General features: G+C 49.2%; 1 protein-coding gene across 1 annotated transcript in view; it reads right to left on the reverse strand.

Moving 5' to 3' along the window:
- ILRUN (inflammation and lipid regulator with UBA-like and NBR1-like domains) overlaps positions 1–20,966 on the reverse strand; it is a 37,850-nt gene that overhangs the window by 10,418 nt on the left and 6,466 nt on the right. Inside the window, exons 2-3 of the mRNA XM_085894359.1 lie at positions 17,903–18,057; positions 17,514–17,711 (exon numbers count right to left, since the gene is read on the reverse strand). Of these exons, the coding sequence (XP_085750485.1) occupies positions 17,514–17,711; positions 17,903–18,057 (353 nt within the window). The remainder of the gene's footprint in view (positions 1–17,513; positions 17,712–17,902; positions 18,058–20,966) is intronic.

Raw genomic sequence — 20,966 nt, forward strand, 5'->3', positions numbered from 1 at the left:
TAGACGATAGGTTAGCCGAACAGGGACAGTAAAGGGGGTTAGGGGACGATTTATAGTGGGGAAGTAAAAAATAAAAACAAAAAAATAAGTTGGGGCTAAATTGGGTTTTTTACAAATTAAGGGAGTGGGTGTGGACAGTGACAGGCAAAGGCGATAGGTGGGAGGGAGACAGTCGGCAGGTCCGAGCCCGCCTTCCGAGTGGCCAGCACCACAGCACTCGCTCCACCAACCTCCACTGAAAGGCAAAGGCTGGCCAACTTCATCGGCTGGCTGTTTGCTTCAAGGCCTGTGCCGGTCAGTTCCACTGACGGCTGTTTTAGCTGCAAGGCCTGTGCCGGTCGATCATCTGCCGGCTGTTTGCTTCAGCGGCATTGTCATGCCATGCCTTGCCTGCCTGCTTTTGCCATCCATGCCTACTGCCCTCGTCATTTTGCCCCGTGCAAGTTTGATTTGCCCCCCCCCCCCCGTTCATTTCCATGCGTGACAGGATCCGCGAGCAACAGTTTGCAAGCTGCGAGAACTGTCCTGTTGGCAGCTACAACACGGGCCTGCAGTGGCGGCCCGTGCACCGGTTTTCTTTTGACTTTTTCTGCCTGCAGAGTCCATTGATCCTGGGCCATGGTTTAGTGTAAAATTTATAAGGTTAAGATGTACTGTAAATATGAGTGCGCACCCGGCATGTATGTCTTAGCGCCGGCAATTTATTTAAGTCGTCCATATGAGTGGGTTTGTTCAGTTAGTTACTCAGCTCTCAGATTATTTATTTTGGGGACACGAATACCATGAATGTCACACTCAGGGATCCGAAGGTAAAACGTACTAGGGGAGAACTACACATGATGGCACACGAGAATTTGACAACTCGGGACGAGTCTGTAAAAAGGGGATGGGGTAGTGTTACGGTTGTGGAAATTCGCATTACACCATAAAGGGCCCTCAGGTGAGATATCTCTGCAAGTACATGTGCAGTTAGCCCAAACCCGTTGTTTAGAGGGAATTTATGTGATCCATCCGGGCTGCGACGCTTTGAGTTAGCCATTTTTTTCTGTTCTATCTTTTATTTCAAACAAACAGCATCTCAACAACCACGCCATCCCCACCACACTACAACCACGCCACCTCCACCATCTACGCTACCACATCTTCGCCACTCGCCATTCAGTAGGCCCTGTGCGGTTACGATCTCCGGGAACAAACCAAAAACCAACAACGATGCTCGGGGGTTTTCCCACCTGTTTCTCCCGTCGAAATTCTCCGCGCTCGGTGTGGGGGAAGTGCGATCCGAGCCGGGGGTCAAAGGTGAGAAAAGGTGGGGGCCTCTTTTTGGGGGAATAATTCCCTGGCTCTGAGCCAAGACTGACTCCCCCAGCCCCCGCACTGCACGGGGTGGAGGGGGAGCGAGAGGTCATGCCCCCCTTTGAGAGGCTTCTCCAAGAAGCTCGAAGGGAGGCGGGGCCGAAAACAGGGCGGAGCGAAGGGCGGAGCCCCGCGCTACAAAAGGCGGACAGGACGGACCTTGAGGAGTTGTTGGTCGAGGAGTTGGTCGAGGAGTTGGTCGAGGGTTGTTGGACGAGTGTTGGTCGAGTTGTTTGTCGAGAGGGTTCAGGTTGAGTTGGTTCTTCGAGGCTTCCTGTCTGCTTGTCTCGTCGGGGGAAGAGTCCTGCGCCCGCGGCTTGGCGAGCGGCCTGTCACGAAGGCACGGAAGGGAGACGCGGCAGCGCGGATTGTGAGGTGGACCTGCGCGTCCGGACGAGGAGTGCTGGAGAGGGTTTGCCGGCCGCGAGAGAGGTCGGGGCCAGGCGCGACCACGTTGACGGTCGTGGGAGAGGGGCTCACCGGCCACGAAAAGCGAAGTCGAAACTTCTTTTTCCTTTGCTTTTTGTGTAAATGTCTGTGGGTGGCGCCGTCCGTCAAGTAGTATTGTTTTAAGTATTGCCGTGTGTTCGCGTATTCGGTCGTAGCTCTGCATTGTTGTTTTTAAATTGATATATGTGCATTTCTGATTCTGTTTGACTGTATATGTGTGCTCTGTGTCTGTGTGAATAAAGTGCTTGTGTGAACTTGTTCCCCGTTTCGCTGCGTCCTTCCCTTTGTTGAATCTCCATCTTGCTTCACGTAAAGGGTTCGTAGTGGGCTTAATACGCCCGATAAATAATCTGAACCGTCGAGGTCGACAATAACACCGCTCGGTTATCCCGATAGTACGGAATGGGCCGCCCAAGCGGCTCGTGTCCGGAGTCGACCTGCGGCGAGGTACGATCGCCCGGTTTACCATCCGCGTGGGTACTTAGGTAGGTCGAGTTTGGCGAACAACCCTATCCCACGCGGGTGGCCGATTGGCACGATTGTGGTGAGGTCGAAAGGCCCACCCGTGGCTGGCTCCAGGCGATAGTTCCCGGAGGGTCACGACTCAATTGTCCGTCCGGTGGGCGACGTGCCGCGATCCGAGTTACGTGGCCGTTCGCAACAATATTATATATATATATATATATATATATATATATATATATATATATATATATATATATATATATATATATATATATATATATATATATATATATATATATATATATATATATATATATATATATATATATATATATATATTGTTGTGGTTACCAAATTCGCAAACCACCATTCAGGTCCCTTAGGTGAGGTATCTCGGTAAGTACATGTGTAGTTAGGCCCAAACCCGTTGTCTAGTGGGAATACATGTCATTTATGCGTGCTGCGACTCTGCAGGATAGCCGTTTTTCTTTTACTATCTTTAATTTGGACCAACCGCCATTGTTACCACCACCAACCACCGCTTCACCACAACCTTCACGTCACACCTCGCAACCGTCGCATCGCCACCGTTCTTGCGCCGCCTGTGGGTACCGGTGTTGGACTCGTGCAGGGCGCGCGCCGAACAGCGTGTACAAAATCACGGATTTTGTGCTTCAAAAACGGATCAAAAACGACACACGCCCACTTTTTGCCGTCCAATCGGTGAGCGAGGGGCGATTTGGCCCCGCCTCCAGGGCGTTGGAGGGCGATCGATATATGCAAATTTATGGATCAAAAAGCATTCACGCCCACTTTTTCTCGGGCCAATGGGGAGCGAGGTGAAAGGTCGAAGGGAGGGGGTCAAAGATGAGAGGGCGAAGCTACGGGGCTGATAAAAAGCGACCGTGTTCGTCAGAGTAGTAGAGTAGGAGAGTCGAGAAGGAACAGAGAGTCAAGACTTCGCGGGCGGTGGAGTTGGCAAGAAGGAGCTGGTCGTCGTGTGCGTTGGAGTCGGAACGGAGGGGACGGAGCTGTGGAGAGGCGGCGAGGGCAGACGAGGGGGTGCTCGCGTCGTGCAGGGAGCTGCACCCCAGGGAGGCAGACAGCGCGACCTGGCCGAGGTGGAGACGCTCGTTGCGGGGCAATAAAAATCCTCTATACCCCGAGCATCAGCAACCCCCTCCTGTTTCCCCCCGCGCTGAGATAGTGCGACCAAGGGGGCCCCTTTCCCACCCCCTACCAGACACTGCCCGCGAGGCCCGCGGAGTTGAGGCACCATCGCCGCTCCGCGTCTCATCACCAGACGGGTAGGCCCGACCCGGTCTCGGCCTCAGGCCCGCCTCATCCTTGAGGGTATTCTTTCCTTGGTTTTGGGTATGTGTTGTCGGCGCCGTCTGTGAAGTAAAATTGTATAAGTGTTGCCGTGTGCTCGGTAGTCGGTATTAGCTCTGCATTGTGTCTTCGCTTTTACATTTGCTTTTTGTGTAAATTGCATTGTGTTTTTCTTTTCTGTGTGCATTTGGTGGAATTGTATATGTGTGCTTTCCGTTCGTCGCGAATAAATGTGCTTGTGTTGAACTGTTTCCCGCTTCGCTTCGTCATTTCTTTCTTTGAATCCTCATCTTGCTTCACGTAAAGGGTTGGTAGTGGGCTGAATACGCCCGATAATTAATCGAACCGTCGAGGTCGACGAATAACACCGCTCGGTTATCCCGATAGTACGGAACGGGTCGCTTAAGTGGCCCGTGTCCGAAGTCGACCTGCGGCGAGGTGCGATCGCCCGGTCTACCCTCCGCGTGGGTACTTAGGTAGGTCGAATTTGGCGAGCAACCCTATCCCACGCGGGGGCTGATTGGCTCGATCGCGGTGAGACCGAAAGGTCCACCCGTGACTGGTTCCCGGCGTTAGTCCGAGAGGGTCACGACTGGATTGTCCGTCCGGTGGGCGGCGTGCCGCGATTCGAGTTACGTGGCCGTCAGCACGCCGGCGGGCGCGAATCCGCAACACTGGTGTCAGGTCGTGCGATACAAATTCATCGCCCTCCTCGCGGCACTGGTATCGGAGAACAGGAAAACAGGCTCTCCTGTCTCCGGCTAAATTCACGGGAATCGGTCCAGGGGTGAGAGAAGCGACCCCCGATTCCCTCCAAATTACGAGCGAGCGAAATTAACCCTTCACGAGAAGCAAGATGGCGTCTCAAGGCGAGCGGGAGCCGGGGGTATTAGAAATGGATGTAGAATGTGTAGAATCCATGGTCCAGGATGGAATCCCCGAGCAGGAAATGTTGATTGTGCAGGAACACGGACTCGCCCAACTGAACCCAGAGCCCGAAATGGGTGCGGCAGCGGCCGCGGTGTATGACACCTCCCCCCCCCCTCTCCACCAAAACCCTTCCCCAACCCTTGCCGAAACGGCTCAGCTGAGTGCATCCGACATGGCTCAGTTATGCGCCATGCTGGCGGCAATGAACGAAAAGATGAATGCGGAAATGATCGAAAAAATGGATGCGAATATGAAAAACGAAATGAAAGGCATGAATGAAAAGATGGACACAAATACAAATGAAGTGAAAACGACGATGGATGCGAATACACAGCAAATAAAAAAAGAAATGAAAGAACTACGGGGTGAGACGCAGAACATGGGCCGATGCCTGCAGGCGGGCATGAAGGCCGTGACCAGGGAGCTGGGAATGGCGACTCCACGTGTGGGAGCAAACGAGCTGGAAGGGGGTGCAACGGCTGACAGGCCCGCGGTGGAGGCGGGTAAAAAAATAATTCGGGGGGCGTGTTGGGCGAGGGTCGTGACAGAGGAATCGACGGTGACCAAAAGGGAAAAATTAAATGGGGAGACCAAAACGTGTGAGACGAGACACGAGGTGACGACAACGGAAATAATAGTGGAGACAAGGGAGGTAAAGGGTGAAGAGTTGGCAGTGACGGTAGCCGAGAAGGGAACGATAGAGGAGAGACTGCACGGTGAGGACGGGGTAAGTGACGCACACACACACACGGAGGTAGTGGAGGACAATGGGGGTGAGCTCGCGGAGCGTGTAGAGACCCAGTGCGAGCACCTGGATGGCCTCCTCCAGGAACGAGGGGAGGGAGTATGCCCCCTTGAGGCGAGTCACGACCAGGTGAGTTCGGTCGTGCTTTGCGAGGTCGAGGGGAGGAGTGCTGTGGACGGGTGCACGGAGAGCTTGGGGGGTATAGAGGCCCCGGAGACCCTTGTGGGGACACGAATCCCCAGTGTGGTTGTCCCTGTGTGTGTGGTGCAAGGTGTGAGTGCGTCCCCGTGTGTGGAAGCGACCCCGTGTGTGAGTGGTGTGGTGGCGATGGTGCCAGAGTACGTGCTTCCCAGCACGCAGTGTGTGGGTGAGGCACCGTGTGTGAGTGAAGCCGTGTGTGTGGATGAAACGGCCAGTGTGGATGAGGAACCGCGGGTGAGTGCCCCCGCGTGTGAGTGAGGCACGGAGTATGGATGAGACACCGCGGTTGAGTGCCCCCGCGTGTGTGGATGAGGCACCGCGGTTGAGTGCCCCCGCGTGTATGAGTGAGGCACGGTGTGTGGATGAGGCACAGCGGTTGAGTGCCCCCGCGTGTGTGAGGAGTATGGTTTGTGTGAGTAGTGAGGCATGCGTGAGTGAACGGCCGTATGCAAGGGAGACCGTGTGTGTGAGAGAGCGGTATGTGAGGGAGATGTCGGTTGGCATGCGGGAGCACGCAGCCGCGTCTCCCGGTGTGAATGTGATGGAGTGGAGTGTGTGCGTCGTAACACGCAGGTGTGCGTGGGTTGAATGGCGACGACGGCGACATGACAGGAAAGAAAGCCGAGTAGCGGCTGTAGTTGTTTCGGGGACCGTGCCGGGTTCACCCAGCAGTGAGCACGCGGTTCGTGCTGTGCAACGCACGAGACCGCCACGTGCTCGCTTGCGAGAGTGAAGTCCCGGTCCGGAAACGCACGCGGTGGATTTGCCGATCCCGCGGACGGACAAAGTTTAGGCAGGTAAATGGATTTGGACCGGACGGGTTCTCCACGCGATCGTGTGTGTTAAGCTCCAACGGGCAAAGCACATGTGTTCGCGTGGGGAACCCCTCGAGACGTGGGGCTTGTGTTTTTTTTTTATGCGCACGGTGACGTCATGGCTGCACGTGTAGTTGGAATCCGGCAGGAGGGGTATCCCGGCCGGATGGTACCGTCCAAGGAGGGACGAGGTACATGTGCAGCTGCATGACGTCACGGGCAGGTGCAAAGTGCGCGAGTTGCCGCGCTGGCGCTGCGCATGTAAAGAAAAAAATAAAATAAAATAAAAAAACAAGCCTCACTTTCGGGTGCACAGGATTCCTGGGCAAGGGGTGGAAGACCCCCTTATCGGGGCACAGGATGGAAACTAGTTAGGGGGAAGGGTTAGCTTAGTTAGACCGACTCCATGGGGCAGGGGTAAGTCCTCATGGAGTCCGTGGAATGGATGAGTTAGAGGGATTTAGATGAGCTTTAGGTGGGGAAATAAAAGTTATTTGGGACATTTGAGAACAGTGACAGACTTGTGAATGTGAAGAGGGGACGTAGTTTAGCTACGTAGTGTTAAATGGAACGTGCTTTAGTGTAAGGGATGACGTGGGAGCACGAGTTAGTTAGGGGATGTAGATAGAAGGATGGCAGAGTTCAGCAGTGAGTGTGTTGAAGAGTAGTTGGTGAGTGAAGTTCAAGCATGCGCTTGGTGAGTGAGTGAGGCCAGCGGGTCTGTGTGTATGGAGCGAATGGGGAATGCATGGTGCGATGAGTGATTGGGGGGAGGAGTGACTCCCGCCCAAGGGACCCCGGGGTCAGTGTAGAGTGAGTTAGCTGGGTTAGTCAAATTGAAAAATGGAGGTCGTTTTGTTGTTGGTGGGAAAGTAGGCTCGAGACCCATTTGGAGGGGTGCAGGAGCCCTGTTGACGGGCTTGGGAGCGTGGCTGCGAAAGGTGAGTATCGCTGAGTGGGTACCCCGGGCACCAGGCTAGTCGGCCGCGGTAGGCCATGGGCCCATGGGGGGCCGGGATAGCGTAGTGGGCACGGGTGCGCCTGCTTGGTGCGGGGGCCCGGGGCGCCATTAGCCGCGTGGGCAGTGTTGTGGGCAAGGGTGACCCTCGGAAAGGGGCCTGGGAAGCCAGCCTGCCACGTGTGCGTTTCAGGGGAGGTGCCATGGGGGGCACTCCCCGGTGTTAGGGAGCTGGTAGGCTCGGAGGCAGTGTAGTGCCCGGGGGTGCCATAGCGGGAGATTCGGCAGAGGGTCGTGCCTGCCAAAGGGAGCCACGTGTCCCAGCCAGGAGACCGTGTGAGGGCACGGAGAGAAAATTGGGGGGCGAGGCCCGAAATTGTGAGGACACCAACACAGGCGACGGGAATCTGGGTTGTTAGAACCAATAGTTTAAGCGAGAGGCGCTTGTTGAAAGCCCCGGGGTAGTTTAACAGTTAAATGGATAGGGTAGATTAGGAGATGTACCCCTCCGCACCATCCATCCCCTCGCTGTCGTTGTGGGCCGCTGGACCCACTTTGGTTATAGATCGCCGAACTCTGGGGAGGCCATCCTGAGGCTTCGTTGGGCCTCGACACAGGACGCTAGCTCTCCCTTGTTCCCCTCCGGGAAGGGAACGTAGGGGTTGGGAGTAGGCTTGGTGACAGGATAGGTTAGCCGAACAAGGACGATAAAGGGGGTTAGGGGACGATTTATAGTGGGGGAGTAAAAATAAAAAAAAAATAATAAGTTGGGGCTAAATTGGGGTTTGACAAATTAAGGGAGTGGGTATGTACAGTGACAGGCAAAGGCGATAGTTGGGAGGGAGATAGGTAGGTAGGTCCGAGCCCGCCTTCCAAGTGGCCAGCACCACCGCACTCCCTCCACCAACCTCCATTGAACGGCAAAGGCTGGCCAACTTCATCGGCTGGCCGTGTTTTGCTTCAAGGCGGAGGCCGGCCAACTTCATCGGCAGCTGTGTGCTGCAAGGCCTGTGCCGGCCAGTTCATCTGCTGGCTGTTTTTCTTCGAGGCCTGTGCCGGCCAGTTCGTCTGCCGGCTGTGTTTGCCTACAGCGGCCTTCTTCTGCGGGCTGTGTTTGCCTGCTGCCTTTGCCATGCCATGCCCACTGCCCACGTTCACCAGCCCCGTTCAATTTTTGCTTTGCCCCCCCCCCCCTGTTCATTTCCATGTGCGCCAGGATACGCAAGGCAACAGTTTGCAAGCTGCGAGAACTGCCCCGATGGCAGCTACAACACGGGCCTGCAGTGGCGGCCCGTGCACCGTGTTTGCGTCCATCCATTCATCCATCCATTCGTTGTGCTCATTGCGTGTGCCACTTGAGCTGGCACGGAGACTGCGTTTGTGCAGCCCATGCACCGTTGTGGTTCACTGCGTTCAGTTCAAAAGGGAAGGCCTTGGACTGCGTGTGAGCAGCCAGCCACGTTCCCTGTCACCTGCATTGTTTGAGCCAGAGACTGCATGCGGGCAGCCTGGCTCCCTGCTAACTGCTTTCTTTTGCAGAGTTCAATGATCCTGGGCCATGGTTTAGTGTAAAATTTGTAAGTTAAGGTTAAGATGTACTGTAAATATGAGTGCGCCCCCGGCATGTTTGTCTTAGCGCCGGCAATTTTATTTAAGTCGTCCGTGTGAGTGAGTTTGTTTAGGTAGTTACGCAGCCCTCAGGTTATTTATTTTGGGGACACGAATACCATGAATGTCGCACTCAGGGATCCGTAGGTAAAATGTACTAGGGGAAAACTACACATGATGGCACACGAAAATTTGACGACTCGGGACGAGTCTGTAAAAAGGGGAGGGGGTAGTGTTGTGGTTACCAAATTCGCAAACCACCATTCAGGTCCCTTAGGTGAGGTATCTCGGTAAGTACATGTGTAGTTAGGCCCAAACCCGTTGTCTAGTGGGAATACATGTCATTTATGCGTGCTGCGACTCTTCAGGATAGCCGTTTTTCTTTTACTATCTTTAATTTGGACCAACCGCCATTGTTACCACCACCAACCACCGCTTCACCACAACCGCCACGACCTTCACGTCACACCTCGCAACCGTCGCATCGCCACCGTTCTTGCGCCGCCTGTGGGTACCGGTGTTGGACTCGTGCAGGGCGCGCGCCGAACAGCGTGTACAAAATCACGGATTTTGTGCTTCAAAAACGGATCAAAAACGACACACGCCCACTTTTTGCCGTCCAATCGGTGAGCGAGGGGCGATTTGGCCCCGCCTCCAGGGCGTTGGAGGGCGATCGATATATGCAAATTTATGGATCAAAAAGCATTCACGCCCACTTTTTCTCGGGCCAATGGGGAGCGAGGTGAAAGGTCGAAGGGAGGGGGTCAAAGATGAGAGGGCGAAGCTACGGGGCTGATAAAAAGCGACCGTGTTCGTCAGAGTAGTAGAGTAGGAGAGTCGAGAGGGAACAGAGAGTCAAGACTTCGCGGGCGGTGGAGTTGGCAAGAAGGAGCTGGTCGTCGTGTGCGTTGGAGTCGGAACGGAGGGGACGGAGCTGTGGAGAGGCGGCGAGGGCAGACGAGGGGGTGCTCGCGTCGTGCAGGGAGCTGCACCCCAGGGAGGCCGACAGCGCGACCTGGCCGAAGTGGAGACGCTTGTTGCGGGGCAATAAAAATCCTCTATACCCCGAGCATCAGCAACCCCCTCCTGTTTCCCCCCGCGCTGAGATAGTGCGACCAAGGGGGCCCCTTTCCCACCCCCTACCAGACACTGCCCGCGAGGCCCGCGGAGTTGAGGCACCATCGCCGCTCCGCGTCTCATCACCAGACGGGTAGGCCCGACCCGGTCTCGGCCTCAGGCCCGCCTCATCCTTGAGGGTATTCTTTCCTTGGTTTTGGGTATGTGTTGTCGGCGCCGTCTGTGAAGTAAAATTGTATAAGTGTTGCCGTGTGCTCGGTAGTCGGTATTAGCTCTGCATTGTGTCTTCGCTTTTACATTTGCTTTTTGTGTAAATTGCATTGTTTTTCTTTTCTGTGTGCATTTGGTGGAATTGTATATGTGTGCTTTCCGTTCGTCGCGAATAAATGTGCTTGTGTTGAACTGTTTCCCGCTTCGCTTCGTCATTTCTTTCTTTGAATCCTCATCTTGCTTCACGTAAAGGGTTGGTAGTGGGCTGAATACGCCCGATAATTAATCGAACCGTCGAGGTCGACGAATAACACCGCTCGGTTATCCCGATAGTACGGAACAGGTCGCTTAAGTGGCCCGTGTCCGAAGTCGACCTGCGGCGAGGTGCGATCGCCCGGTCTACCCTCTGCGTGGGTACTTAGGTAGGTCGAATTTGGCGAGCAACCCTATCCCACGCGGGGGCTGATTGGCTCGATCGCGGTGAGACCGAAAGGTCCACCCGTGACTGGTTCCCGGCGTTAGTCCGAGAGGGTCACGACTGGATTGTCCGTCCGGTGGGCGGCGTGCCGCGATTCGAGTTACGTGGCCGTCAGCATGCCGGCGGGCGCGAATCCGCAACAATATATATTGTTTGGAATTTGGAATTCAATCGCACACAACATACAGGTTCCCTTCGTCAGCTATGTCGACAAGTGCATGTTCCCCAGATAGCTCACCTTCCATTGTTTAAATGTTTTGAAATCGATTAGATGCGCTGCGGATCGATTTAATAGTTAGGGAGCAAACAATGGAGACGTCCCTCCCCCTCTTCTGCGAAGAGGAAGAAGAACCCTGCGGTGATGTCAACAACTCCCTCCCACCCGTGGTTGAGGGGGGTGGATCACGAGGGCATGAGTTACGCCAGGTGCGGGGGAGGGGGTGCAAAGGATAAAGAGGACATCTTTTCCTTGTCCCAAAAAAGAGTTCGTGGGAGTCCCGTGGTAGGGCTGAGTTCGTGTGGGAGTCCCGTGGCAGAGTTCGTGAAGAGTCCCGTTCTGAGTCCCGTGTGTAGAGTTCATGTGCTGAGTCCCGTGGGAGGAGTAAGCTTTTTGCTTCGGCTGGCTCAGTGAGCTTCGGCTGCTGCTTTGTTTTGGAAGGAACTTGAGCCCGTTGTTCGGCTCGGGCTGCGAGTGGAGGCTTCTTCCTATTCTTCCTCTTCCTCTTGGATCGTGGAGCTTTTTGTTCTCCATTTTGTTTCCCGGCTTGGTGCGACGTGTCGGCCTCTTCTTGGAGTTGGTTCCTCGGGGAAGCGACGCATCAACAGGAAGGATCGGCGCGTGTTGAGAAGCGCGGGAGGATTCGCGAGAGCTCGGGAAGGAACGCGGCTCACGGCGATTTGGATCCAGCTCGCTCTCGCTGGAGCCCGGGTCCGGACAAGTTGAAGACCACACGAGGTGGAAAGGTTCGAGTCAAGCTCTGAGTTTCAGCTCACCTGTCGTCCGAGCTGGAGCTCGTGATTAAAGGCCTCAGCCACAGTTTCGTGTGTGTGTGTGCGCGCGCGCGTCCCTTGGCACGTCTAATAAGTAGGAACTGCTGTCAAGTGTAAATGACTGTACATAATAAGTAGACGGTTGTAGTTCTTTTGTTGCTTGTATAATTGCATACGTGTTTTGCCTTATTTAATTGCACACGTGTTTCATTATAATAAATGTCCTTGTGTGAATGTAAATCTGCTCGTTGCGTCCATTCCCTCATTCACTGAACATTTCGTGTGTTGGGAGTTAGCCGTTGGTTTGCCGTAATAGGGGGACATTTGGACCGACGGTTCTCGGCGATTACGCCGCTCGGAATCGTGCACGGACAAGCTCGCCTCGGCGGTTTGTTCCGTACGAGATCCGTCGAGGGTGGAATACCCCGGTAGTTGGATCACATGGGTATTTAGGTACATTGAAGATTGGCAATCGACCCTACCCCATGTGATCTGCCGATTGGCGTATTTCGGTTCTTGTACAAGGACCCGTCGCTCGGAGTTATCCGGGCGGCGATCTATATTCCGGGCGATCGGTCGGGCTGACTCGACTTGCAGCTCCGTTCAGAGCGGTGGGTTGGCGGCCGACCCCCGGCCTGTAACAATATATATATATATATATATATATATATATATATATATATATATATATATATATATATATATATATATATATATATATATATATCCATCATTGGATCATGGGCCAAGGCTTTGTAATCACAGATATCTAGTTTGATAACATGCTTCAGTTTTCCTGCATCTTAAAATCATTACACAGGTTCCTTAACTTCACAGAAATGGCAAATGAGGGTACAAAGCACAGCAAATCTTCTGTTCACAGTTTACACAGCAATGAGTCTCCACATTCAAATTGCACACAGAATGACATCAACTAATTTAAAACTCGAGTTAATAGAATACCTTATCCTGCAGTCTTGAGAAAAAAGGATATGGGAAGGGTTAAAAAAAAAAAAATAAAAAAAATAAAAAAAATAAAAAAACTTGCTTGATGTGTTTCTGAGCAAGATCTATATTTCCTACAAGCTGCAATTTTGTCTCAATCTTAATATTCCTAAATGCTAAGAGAGGGAGTGGCAAATTTGATTGGTCAATATGACATAATAATTTGTCCAAGTACAGACAAACGGAAGGTTTTTGAAAGTGCCAAGAAGGCAATGTGTTCTACAGTGTTCATATATACGAGCAGGAACATGCAGAACATCCGCACAGTGTAAAATGCGACGTCATGTTTTCAATTAAAAGCTTTTAACCCTTCACAAACCCAGACATCTGCCTCTGCCTCTACCAAGAGTAGGTGAGTGTGGAGATGCCACCTACTCTCTACCTCAAGAGTAGGTGAGCCGTAATCAAGGCCAAATTCCAAATTCCTGCCCCAACAACTCAGTCAAACATCAGGCCTGGCCAGCCATGAGTGAAACACTTGGGCCAAAAGCTTTCTCTGGCCAACCCCACAAGAACAAGGGAATAATTATGGCCGTTAAATAAAGTAGTCGTGGTCGTCATTAGGCATCACAGTTGCCATAGAATGAATCATGATCACTTCAAAATTACACGTGATGACGAACCAAGGAGGGCGTAAGGTGGCATATAGAGTACATAAATCACGAACACATTACCCCGGTACAAATGTAGTCAGATTAGGCTTCCATGGTTAGGCAGAACAACTGACAAATGTGTAGTGTTTTCATGCAGGGTATACAGTGCCGAGAGAAAGTCTACACCCCCTTTCAAAATTTTCACCTATCTTTGCCCTTTAGCCTGGAATTAAATTGCATTAAAACAGATTTTTTTTCCAACTTTAGCTCCACATCATAACTCACAACTCCCAATGAAAAACAAATTCGACAAATTTCAGAAAATTAAACACACAAAACTAGAATATGCTTGTTCGAAAAGTGTTCCCCATGAGTTAGCACTTGTTGGAAGCACCTTTGACAGAATTTACAGATGTGAATCTGTTGGGATAGGTCTCTACCAATTTTGCACACCTTGATTGGGCAATATTTGCCCATTCTTCTGTACAAAACTGTTCAAGCTCAGTGAAGTTATGTGGGGAGCGTTGATGGACAGCATTCTTCAAGTCTTGCCACAGATTTTCGATTGGATTGAGGTCGGGGTTCTGACTGAGCAATTCAAGGACATTTATCTTTTTGTTCCTCAGCCACTCCAGTGTAGCTTTGGCTGTGTCCTTCAGGTTGTTGTCATGCTGAAAGGTGAACTTCCATCCCAATTTCAGCTTTCTTGCAGAGGTCAGTAGGTTTACCTCCAGGATTTTTCTGTATGTTGCTCCATCCATTTTCCCTTCGATCCCAACAAGTGCCCCAATCCCTGCTTATGAGAAACATCCCCATAACATGATGCTGCCACCACCATGCTTCACAGTAGGGATGGTGTTCTTTGGGTGATGTGCTGTGTTGGGTTTGTGTCAAATGTAATGTTTTGAATTTTGGCCAAAAATTCCATCTTGATTTCATCAGACCACAAAACTTTTTGTAACATGGCTTCAGAATCTCCGGAGTGGTTTTTGCATGCCTCAAACATGACTCAAGGTGGGCATGTTTGACTAATGGCTTCCTTCTTGCCACCCTACCATACAGGCCAGACTTGTGGAGTGCTTGGGATATTGTTGTCAAATGCACACAGTGACCAATGTTGGTTGTAAAGCATGTAGCTCTTTCAAAGTTGTCATTGGCCTCTTGGTGGCCTCTCTGATCAGTCTCCTCCTTGCTTGGTAATCCAGTTTGGAGGGACGGCCTGATCGAGGCAGGGTGTTTGTGGTACCATATGCCTTACACTTCTTAATGATTGTCTTTACTGTGCTCAAAGGGATATTCAAGGCCTTTGAAATATGTTTTTATACCCATCCCCTGATCTGTGCCTTTCCACAACTTAATGCTGGTCTTTTGAAAGCTCCTTGGTGTTCATGGTTGAGTCTTTGCTGTGAAATGCACGACCCAGAGAAAACCTCCAGGAACAGCTAATTTTATTCTAAAATAATCAGAATCATGACATTTCACACAGGTGGAGACCACTTAACGCTGTGTGTGATTTTGAAGGTGATTGATTACATCTGAGCTAATTTACAATTTCTATCATAAAGGGGGTGGACACTTATCCAACCAAGATATTCTAGTTTTGTATTTTCCATTAACTTTCTGAAATTTGTAATTGTTGTTTTTCACTTGGAAGTTGTGGGTTACAATGTCTAAATAGAGGTGGGAAAAGTCTGATTTAATGCAATGTAACTCCAGGCTATAAGGTAACAAGAGATGAAAAATTTGAAAGAGGGCATAGACTTTCTATAAGCATTGTATGTAATACAAATTTCCCTGAAGAGCAGTCTGCAGTGGACACACGTTCTCTGAAGTGATGAATCACGTTTCACCATCTGGCAGCAGTCCGACGGACGAATCTGGGTTTGGCAGATTCCAGGAGAACGCTACCTGCTCGAATGCATCGTGCCAATTGTAAAGTTTGGTGGGGGAGGAATAATGGTCTGGGGCTGTTTTTCATGGTTCGGGCTTAGGCCCCTTAGTTCCAGTGAGGGGAAATCTTAATGCCACAGCATACAATGACATTCTAGACAATTCTGTGCTTCCAACGTTGTGGCAACAGTTTGGGGAAGGCCCTTTCCTGTTCCAGCATGACAATGCTCTCATGCACAAAGCGAGGTCCATACAAAATGGTTTGGTGAGATCAGTGTGGAAGAACTTGACTGGCCTGCACAGAGCCCTGAACTCAACACCATCGAACACCTTTGGGATGAATTGGAACGCGAACTGCAAGCCAGACCAAATCGCCAAAATCAGTGCCCGACCTCACTAATGCTCGTGGCTGAATGGAAGGAAATCCCCGCAGGAATGTCCCAACATCACATGGAAAGCCTTCCCCGAAGAGTAGAGGCTGTTATAACAGCAAAGGGGGACCAACTACATATTAATGCCCATGATTTTGGAATGAGATGAGGGGCGAGCAGGTGTCCACATACTTTTGGCGATGTGGTGTAGGTAGCTCGTTTGTCGTTTCCAAAGGACAAAGCTTAACAAAGACTCCCTGGCTTGAAATTATTTAAGAGTTAAAGTGCCCCATCATGTCACGCATCATATGGATGGAAACGGTCCCTTTGTGCATCACACCAAGAGTTCGGATTCACGTTTACAATTTAAAGTTTGTAAACGCAAATCAATAATCCCCAAAAAGTTGGATGCAAGCACATCCGGAGGAATTCCCATGTTTTGTTGCCTTTTTCCACCTTGGAAAAACACCATGTTAAGGTGTACACTGTACAGATAGCAGCTGGAGCGTCTTTCTAGTTATCATGGCATTTTTCCAAGGCCCGTTCCAATACCAAGTAATATTACCACCACCACCAATATAATAAGGATAACAAGAAGCGAATACTTCGATATCGCGTGGCTGGGGGCAGTAAAAGTCTAGGTTAAGAATGATGAAACAATTTTGCAGTTATAAAATTTAAATGTTGACACGGTGAATTAGCATGCATGATGGGAAGAGTTGTGACGTTAGACAAATTTCTATTTACAGCCCTCAGATCAAAGGGACGTATGCAGCCATAAGTGTGACAGAAAACGTGATAGAAGACACAGGACAGAATAGCCAATTATATAACAGTGCGATGTAATAACATGACCTCACCCCTGGCCGCTCCCATAGAGAGCAGGTGTTTCTAGTTATAGAAAAGAAACTTGGATAAGCTGGCCGAAAATGTCCAAGGTGGTAAATGGGTATTAGAGATAGAGAATACCTGTACAGGTTTGTCGATTAAGATGGTGTAACGTGAAAGTTGGTTGCTGGTGGTTACAAGTAAATCTACACTATAGGGGAGATATTTGTCTGTCTGTGCGTTTGCATCTGTGTCGCAATTTTCTTATGCTCCAGAAATGAGACTCGAATGACCATGAGCAATGCAAACCTTGGACCTACATGATTATGCAATCTACAGATATCCCAAAATAAACACGTTTTCTACAGGCTTTTTGACCATTTACTTATTATGTATGCACAAATGGGGATCCTAAATATTATAAATGAAATTGATTAAAGGAAGAAAAGGGAGATGATAAGAAAAAAGTAGTATGGTGGAGGGGCATGTCAGGAGTGGGAATAAACAGGAAGGGAGTTGAGGAAGAAACATGAGAAAAGGAGAAAAGGCAAGAGAGATGCATAAGGGTAAGGAGTCAAAAATTGCACCTGTAGGTATATGTAATAAGTATATTGCCCAGTAATTACATGTGATGCCTTTGCAAAAGAGCAAGTGTGTACCCAGAACCACCTATGACCCCAAGAATGGCTCTTAGAACAACATGCATGTTAAGAAATGCAGAGCCACATGGTACCATAGGCTGCATACCTGCCTCTACCATGCCCACCATCCCCACCCCCCCCAAAAAAAAATACTCAAATTTATAGCACATCTATACTTTGATGATTCAACTTCCTCATTGTTATTGCAAGTCAGGAAAAAGCCATTCGGTACAACAGCCAGGAATGGTTTTGGCAAGGAAGTTGTGATGTCGAAAAACAAATGCGACGAGGATCATGACGCACACCTGAGCCCCACCATTAGTGCACCCGAGAAAGCAGCGAGTCCCCCTATCCGCCCAATACCCCCCCCCCCCCATTTAAGCCCCTATCCATATTCAAATTTCCTCAAGGCCAACATTGCATATTTAATTAACCTCTTCTTCCAAACTTCCTTCCTTATCTGCCCATCTAAGAGAAAGGAAGAGTGAAAGGAAGTGTCTGCACTCATCATTAATGCTCATCCACAGCAACAAAAACCAAATTGACCCCAAGAAGCTTGTCATGTCTTACCTCCAAAGTAAAGACCATTCGCAGTACACATTCGCCATTGGCCCTGATAAATACTTGGTGGGCCAGGGCTCAGCATCTCCACACTCACGTCGGTCATTTGCTGGGGCTCTAAAGGCCGGATGGGAACTGTCCCCACATGGCCAAATTGATGCCCATTCACAAACTTGAGCACCACCCCTGCAGGCCAATCTTCCGTCCCTGCAAACAAGCACCCCAAGGAGCGAGATTCAAATGCTCAATTCAGAGAGCGAAAGAGTTCCAACAAAAACCATGGCAATCATGTCAAGGAAGATAACAGCAAGAAAAACAAACATCAGAATAAAGTAAACAAACCAGGCATCGAAACGCAAACCTGCTTTTGCACTTTAAAAACAATGGTGCAAACTAACCAGTGTTTTGTATTCGCCACGTCTTGGTAAAATGTGTATTCGGTGGCACAGACTCTCCTTCTCCAATCGTCACATCTTTCACAAAAGACATGCAAGGTGCAACGATGTTAGGAGTCTCAAAATCATAGTAGGCTCCGATGGCTGCTTGCAGGTTCCTGTGATGAAACAGTCCAAAAGAAAAAGAATAATCAGAGATTGTAGACCCTCACCAGGACTTCTTTTGATTGGTGTATTTTTATCGGTTTTTAGGTAAATCTAATATGGCTGCCAAACCATGTGACCTGTATCATCATGTGTGTGAACCTTTAGTTCCTCATGGACAGGCAGTCAAACATGTAAAGTTTTGTCTCGATTTGTTCACCCACTTCAGAGATTTTCAATTTTTTTTTTTAACAATATGGCTGCCAAATCATGTGACCAATGACATCAATTTTTTTTTTTCTGTGGACCATTTTATCCCTAGATGACCCTAAAAAAATTCATACTGATTGGATGTGGCGTTCTACATGTGCAATTATGACATCATTAAAAAAAAATCACTCATTCCCCATGAGTACTTGCTATGTGCCAAGTTTCAATTTTTATCTTAGTGCGGTTTCAGAGAAACAGAGGGGCAAAGTTTTTTTCATTTTTCCAATATGGCTGCCACACTACATCACCTATGACATCATAATTATCATTATCATTAAAACATTCTACATGAGTAGTCACACCAATGGTGAAAATTTAGTATCAATCCGACATGCAGTTTGTCTTGTACTGTGTCCTCTCTGGTCTCGCCCCCCCCCCACTGCTCTGTCTGCGATTTGTCCCCACCATATTTCCACAGGGCGCTCAAGGTCCGCCAACAACCCCCCTCTAGTAAAACTACCAAAATCACGAATCACTGCTCACGTTCACTCTTTCATTCCTCTTTTTCCCCTCCTTTGGAATGAACTCTCTCACTCTGTTCAATGCCATTCTTCCCTCCAGGCCTTCAAAACAGCTGTTCAGCACCACCTCTTATCATCCCCCATCCAAATCCTCGATCCTTTCCACACCTGTTAATCCACCCCAAACCCACCTCCTTCAAATTCCCTGCTTTCCTTCCTGAAAGTCCCCGTAGTATCCATCTTGTACACCCCGTGTTCCTCGACCCATTCCTCTCCCTTTCACAGATCTCCTAATGTCTGTTCCCCACTGTTTTGTCCTTCCCACTCCCACCCTCTTGTCTCATGCATCCCCCCCCACCCCTTGCTGTGGGTTGTGCGTTTGCTCTCATATGAGCCTAGACATGGCATACAAAGAAAAAGAAAAAAAAAGCAGTTGCAGAGAAAACCACGAAAGTTCTGTGTGAACAAACAGACGGACCCAATTGCTACCCTCTCCTCTGGCGAGTATAATAATGATGAGTGCTCTCTACCCCAATCTTATTGCCCACACAATAATCTTTTTTTTCTTTTCTTTTTTCCTTCACAAACTTTTCATGAAATCAACCGATGGTGAAACTCATCAAATATTAAAATATTTCACTGCCTGTGCTGTATTGAAACACAATTTCCAATTTACTTTGGATGAAAATTCTAAACACAATTCCAGTGCCATATTGGTTAATAGTATTTTTTGCCAAATTGAATGCAGACATCGTGCATTTTCCATTTAGCCAAAAGTATTATTCATGGGAATCTACCTTGCAGCTATAAGATTGATTTGTCTACGTGTGCATGCATTTTCTCACTTTTTTGGTTATTCATGGTTTTTAGCACATTTCAACATGGTATTTGCCACGACGAGATTTAACTCAGGCGGTAAAACAAGTAAAAGGTTGGCGTAGTAGCAGTAGTACCCCGGGCAGTTCTGTTAAACAGGCCCATGGCACGGAGACAGCGAGATCCCACACATCCAAGATGGTGCACCCCAACCTTTGTGAAGCCATGGGGGGGAGGAGAGGAGAGGAGACCGAGACCGAGACCCTTTTTGACTTTTATGTCCTTTCATTACAAAAGTAAAAAGATATGTACGTACAATTTACAAATGAAAAAAATACCAAGAAAACGAAGAAGAGAAAAAGGATTAATGTGAGGAGAAAAACAGGGCAAGAATCAAAAAAAAAAAAAAATGTTCATTTGAAATCCAAGAAAAGTAAAACAAAAAAATTAAGCAAAAATTCAAAATCCAAACAGGTTACATCACAATAGGAATATCAAACAAATAATACCAATTCATTTTCATGCACCTCATAAACACCCTCCAAGCACCATTTTTCCACAAAATCATCAACAATATCCATCGTTTTAGAAAATTTTAATTCAAGTTTTAACCTTGTGGAAGCGAGCGCACTGAAAAATGACATCACATTGCATTGTTGAAGTGGTTTACCATTTCTCTTCTCCCTTCTCGATAGATATATAGCAAGCTTTGCTGTACCAACAAAAAGACATAGCAGTTTATACTTTTTGCCATGTTGGCATTTTTTCATACCCAAAAAGAAATGATCAAAAATTAAACACGACATTCATTTTGAGAGAAACAAATTTAACCGATGAAACAAGTCCTCGTTTACAGAGCAAAATGGGCAGCATGTGGATATTGGGGCAAAGTTCCTGATATATGCGTTACATGGGTTGATCCAGTGGGCAAGGCGCCACTTGAGATCTCCCGTTCTTTTGGCGATTGGTTTACAATACATTGATTCCCATACAGGTTCAGAGGGAGGACCGGCAGGAAGTAGCCTCTTCCAACGTGTCACTCCATTTAGTAGTGAAATGCTGAGAATTATCTTCAAACATAGCTTGTACAGGTTCTTGCTGGTGGCAGTATGCAATTAATTTGTCCGTGTGCTAACAGGGGGGAGAGCTCTGGGAGAACAGTCAAAGAGTAGCTTTGGGAAATGGGGTTCTTCAGGATGAACACGAGTGTTTTGAGTCCATAGTAGTCGTAACTGATGATTTTTTTGCACAACTTTCCTCATTATTAGTCCAAGTGTCCTCTTGGATCGAATCACTGTTGTCGTTGAGATTTCCTCCAGTCTTCCACCCTACACCTGAGTTTGGCCGTAGGTGCCATACTTTGTTTATGCCCGCGT

Source organism: Eptatretus burgeri, chromosome 1, assembly GCF_056783735.1.
Source record: "Eptatretus burgeri isolate ZD-2024b chromosome 1, Ebu_testis_v1, whole genome shotgun sequence".
Taxonomy (NCBI): domain Eukaryota; kingdom Metazoa; phylum Chordata; class Myxini; order Myxiniformes; family Myxinidae; genus Eptatretus; species Eptatretus burgeri.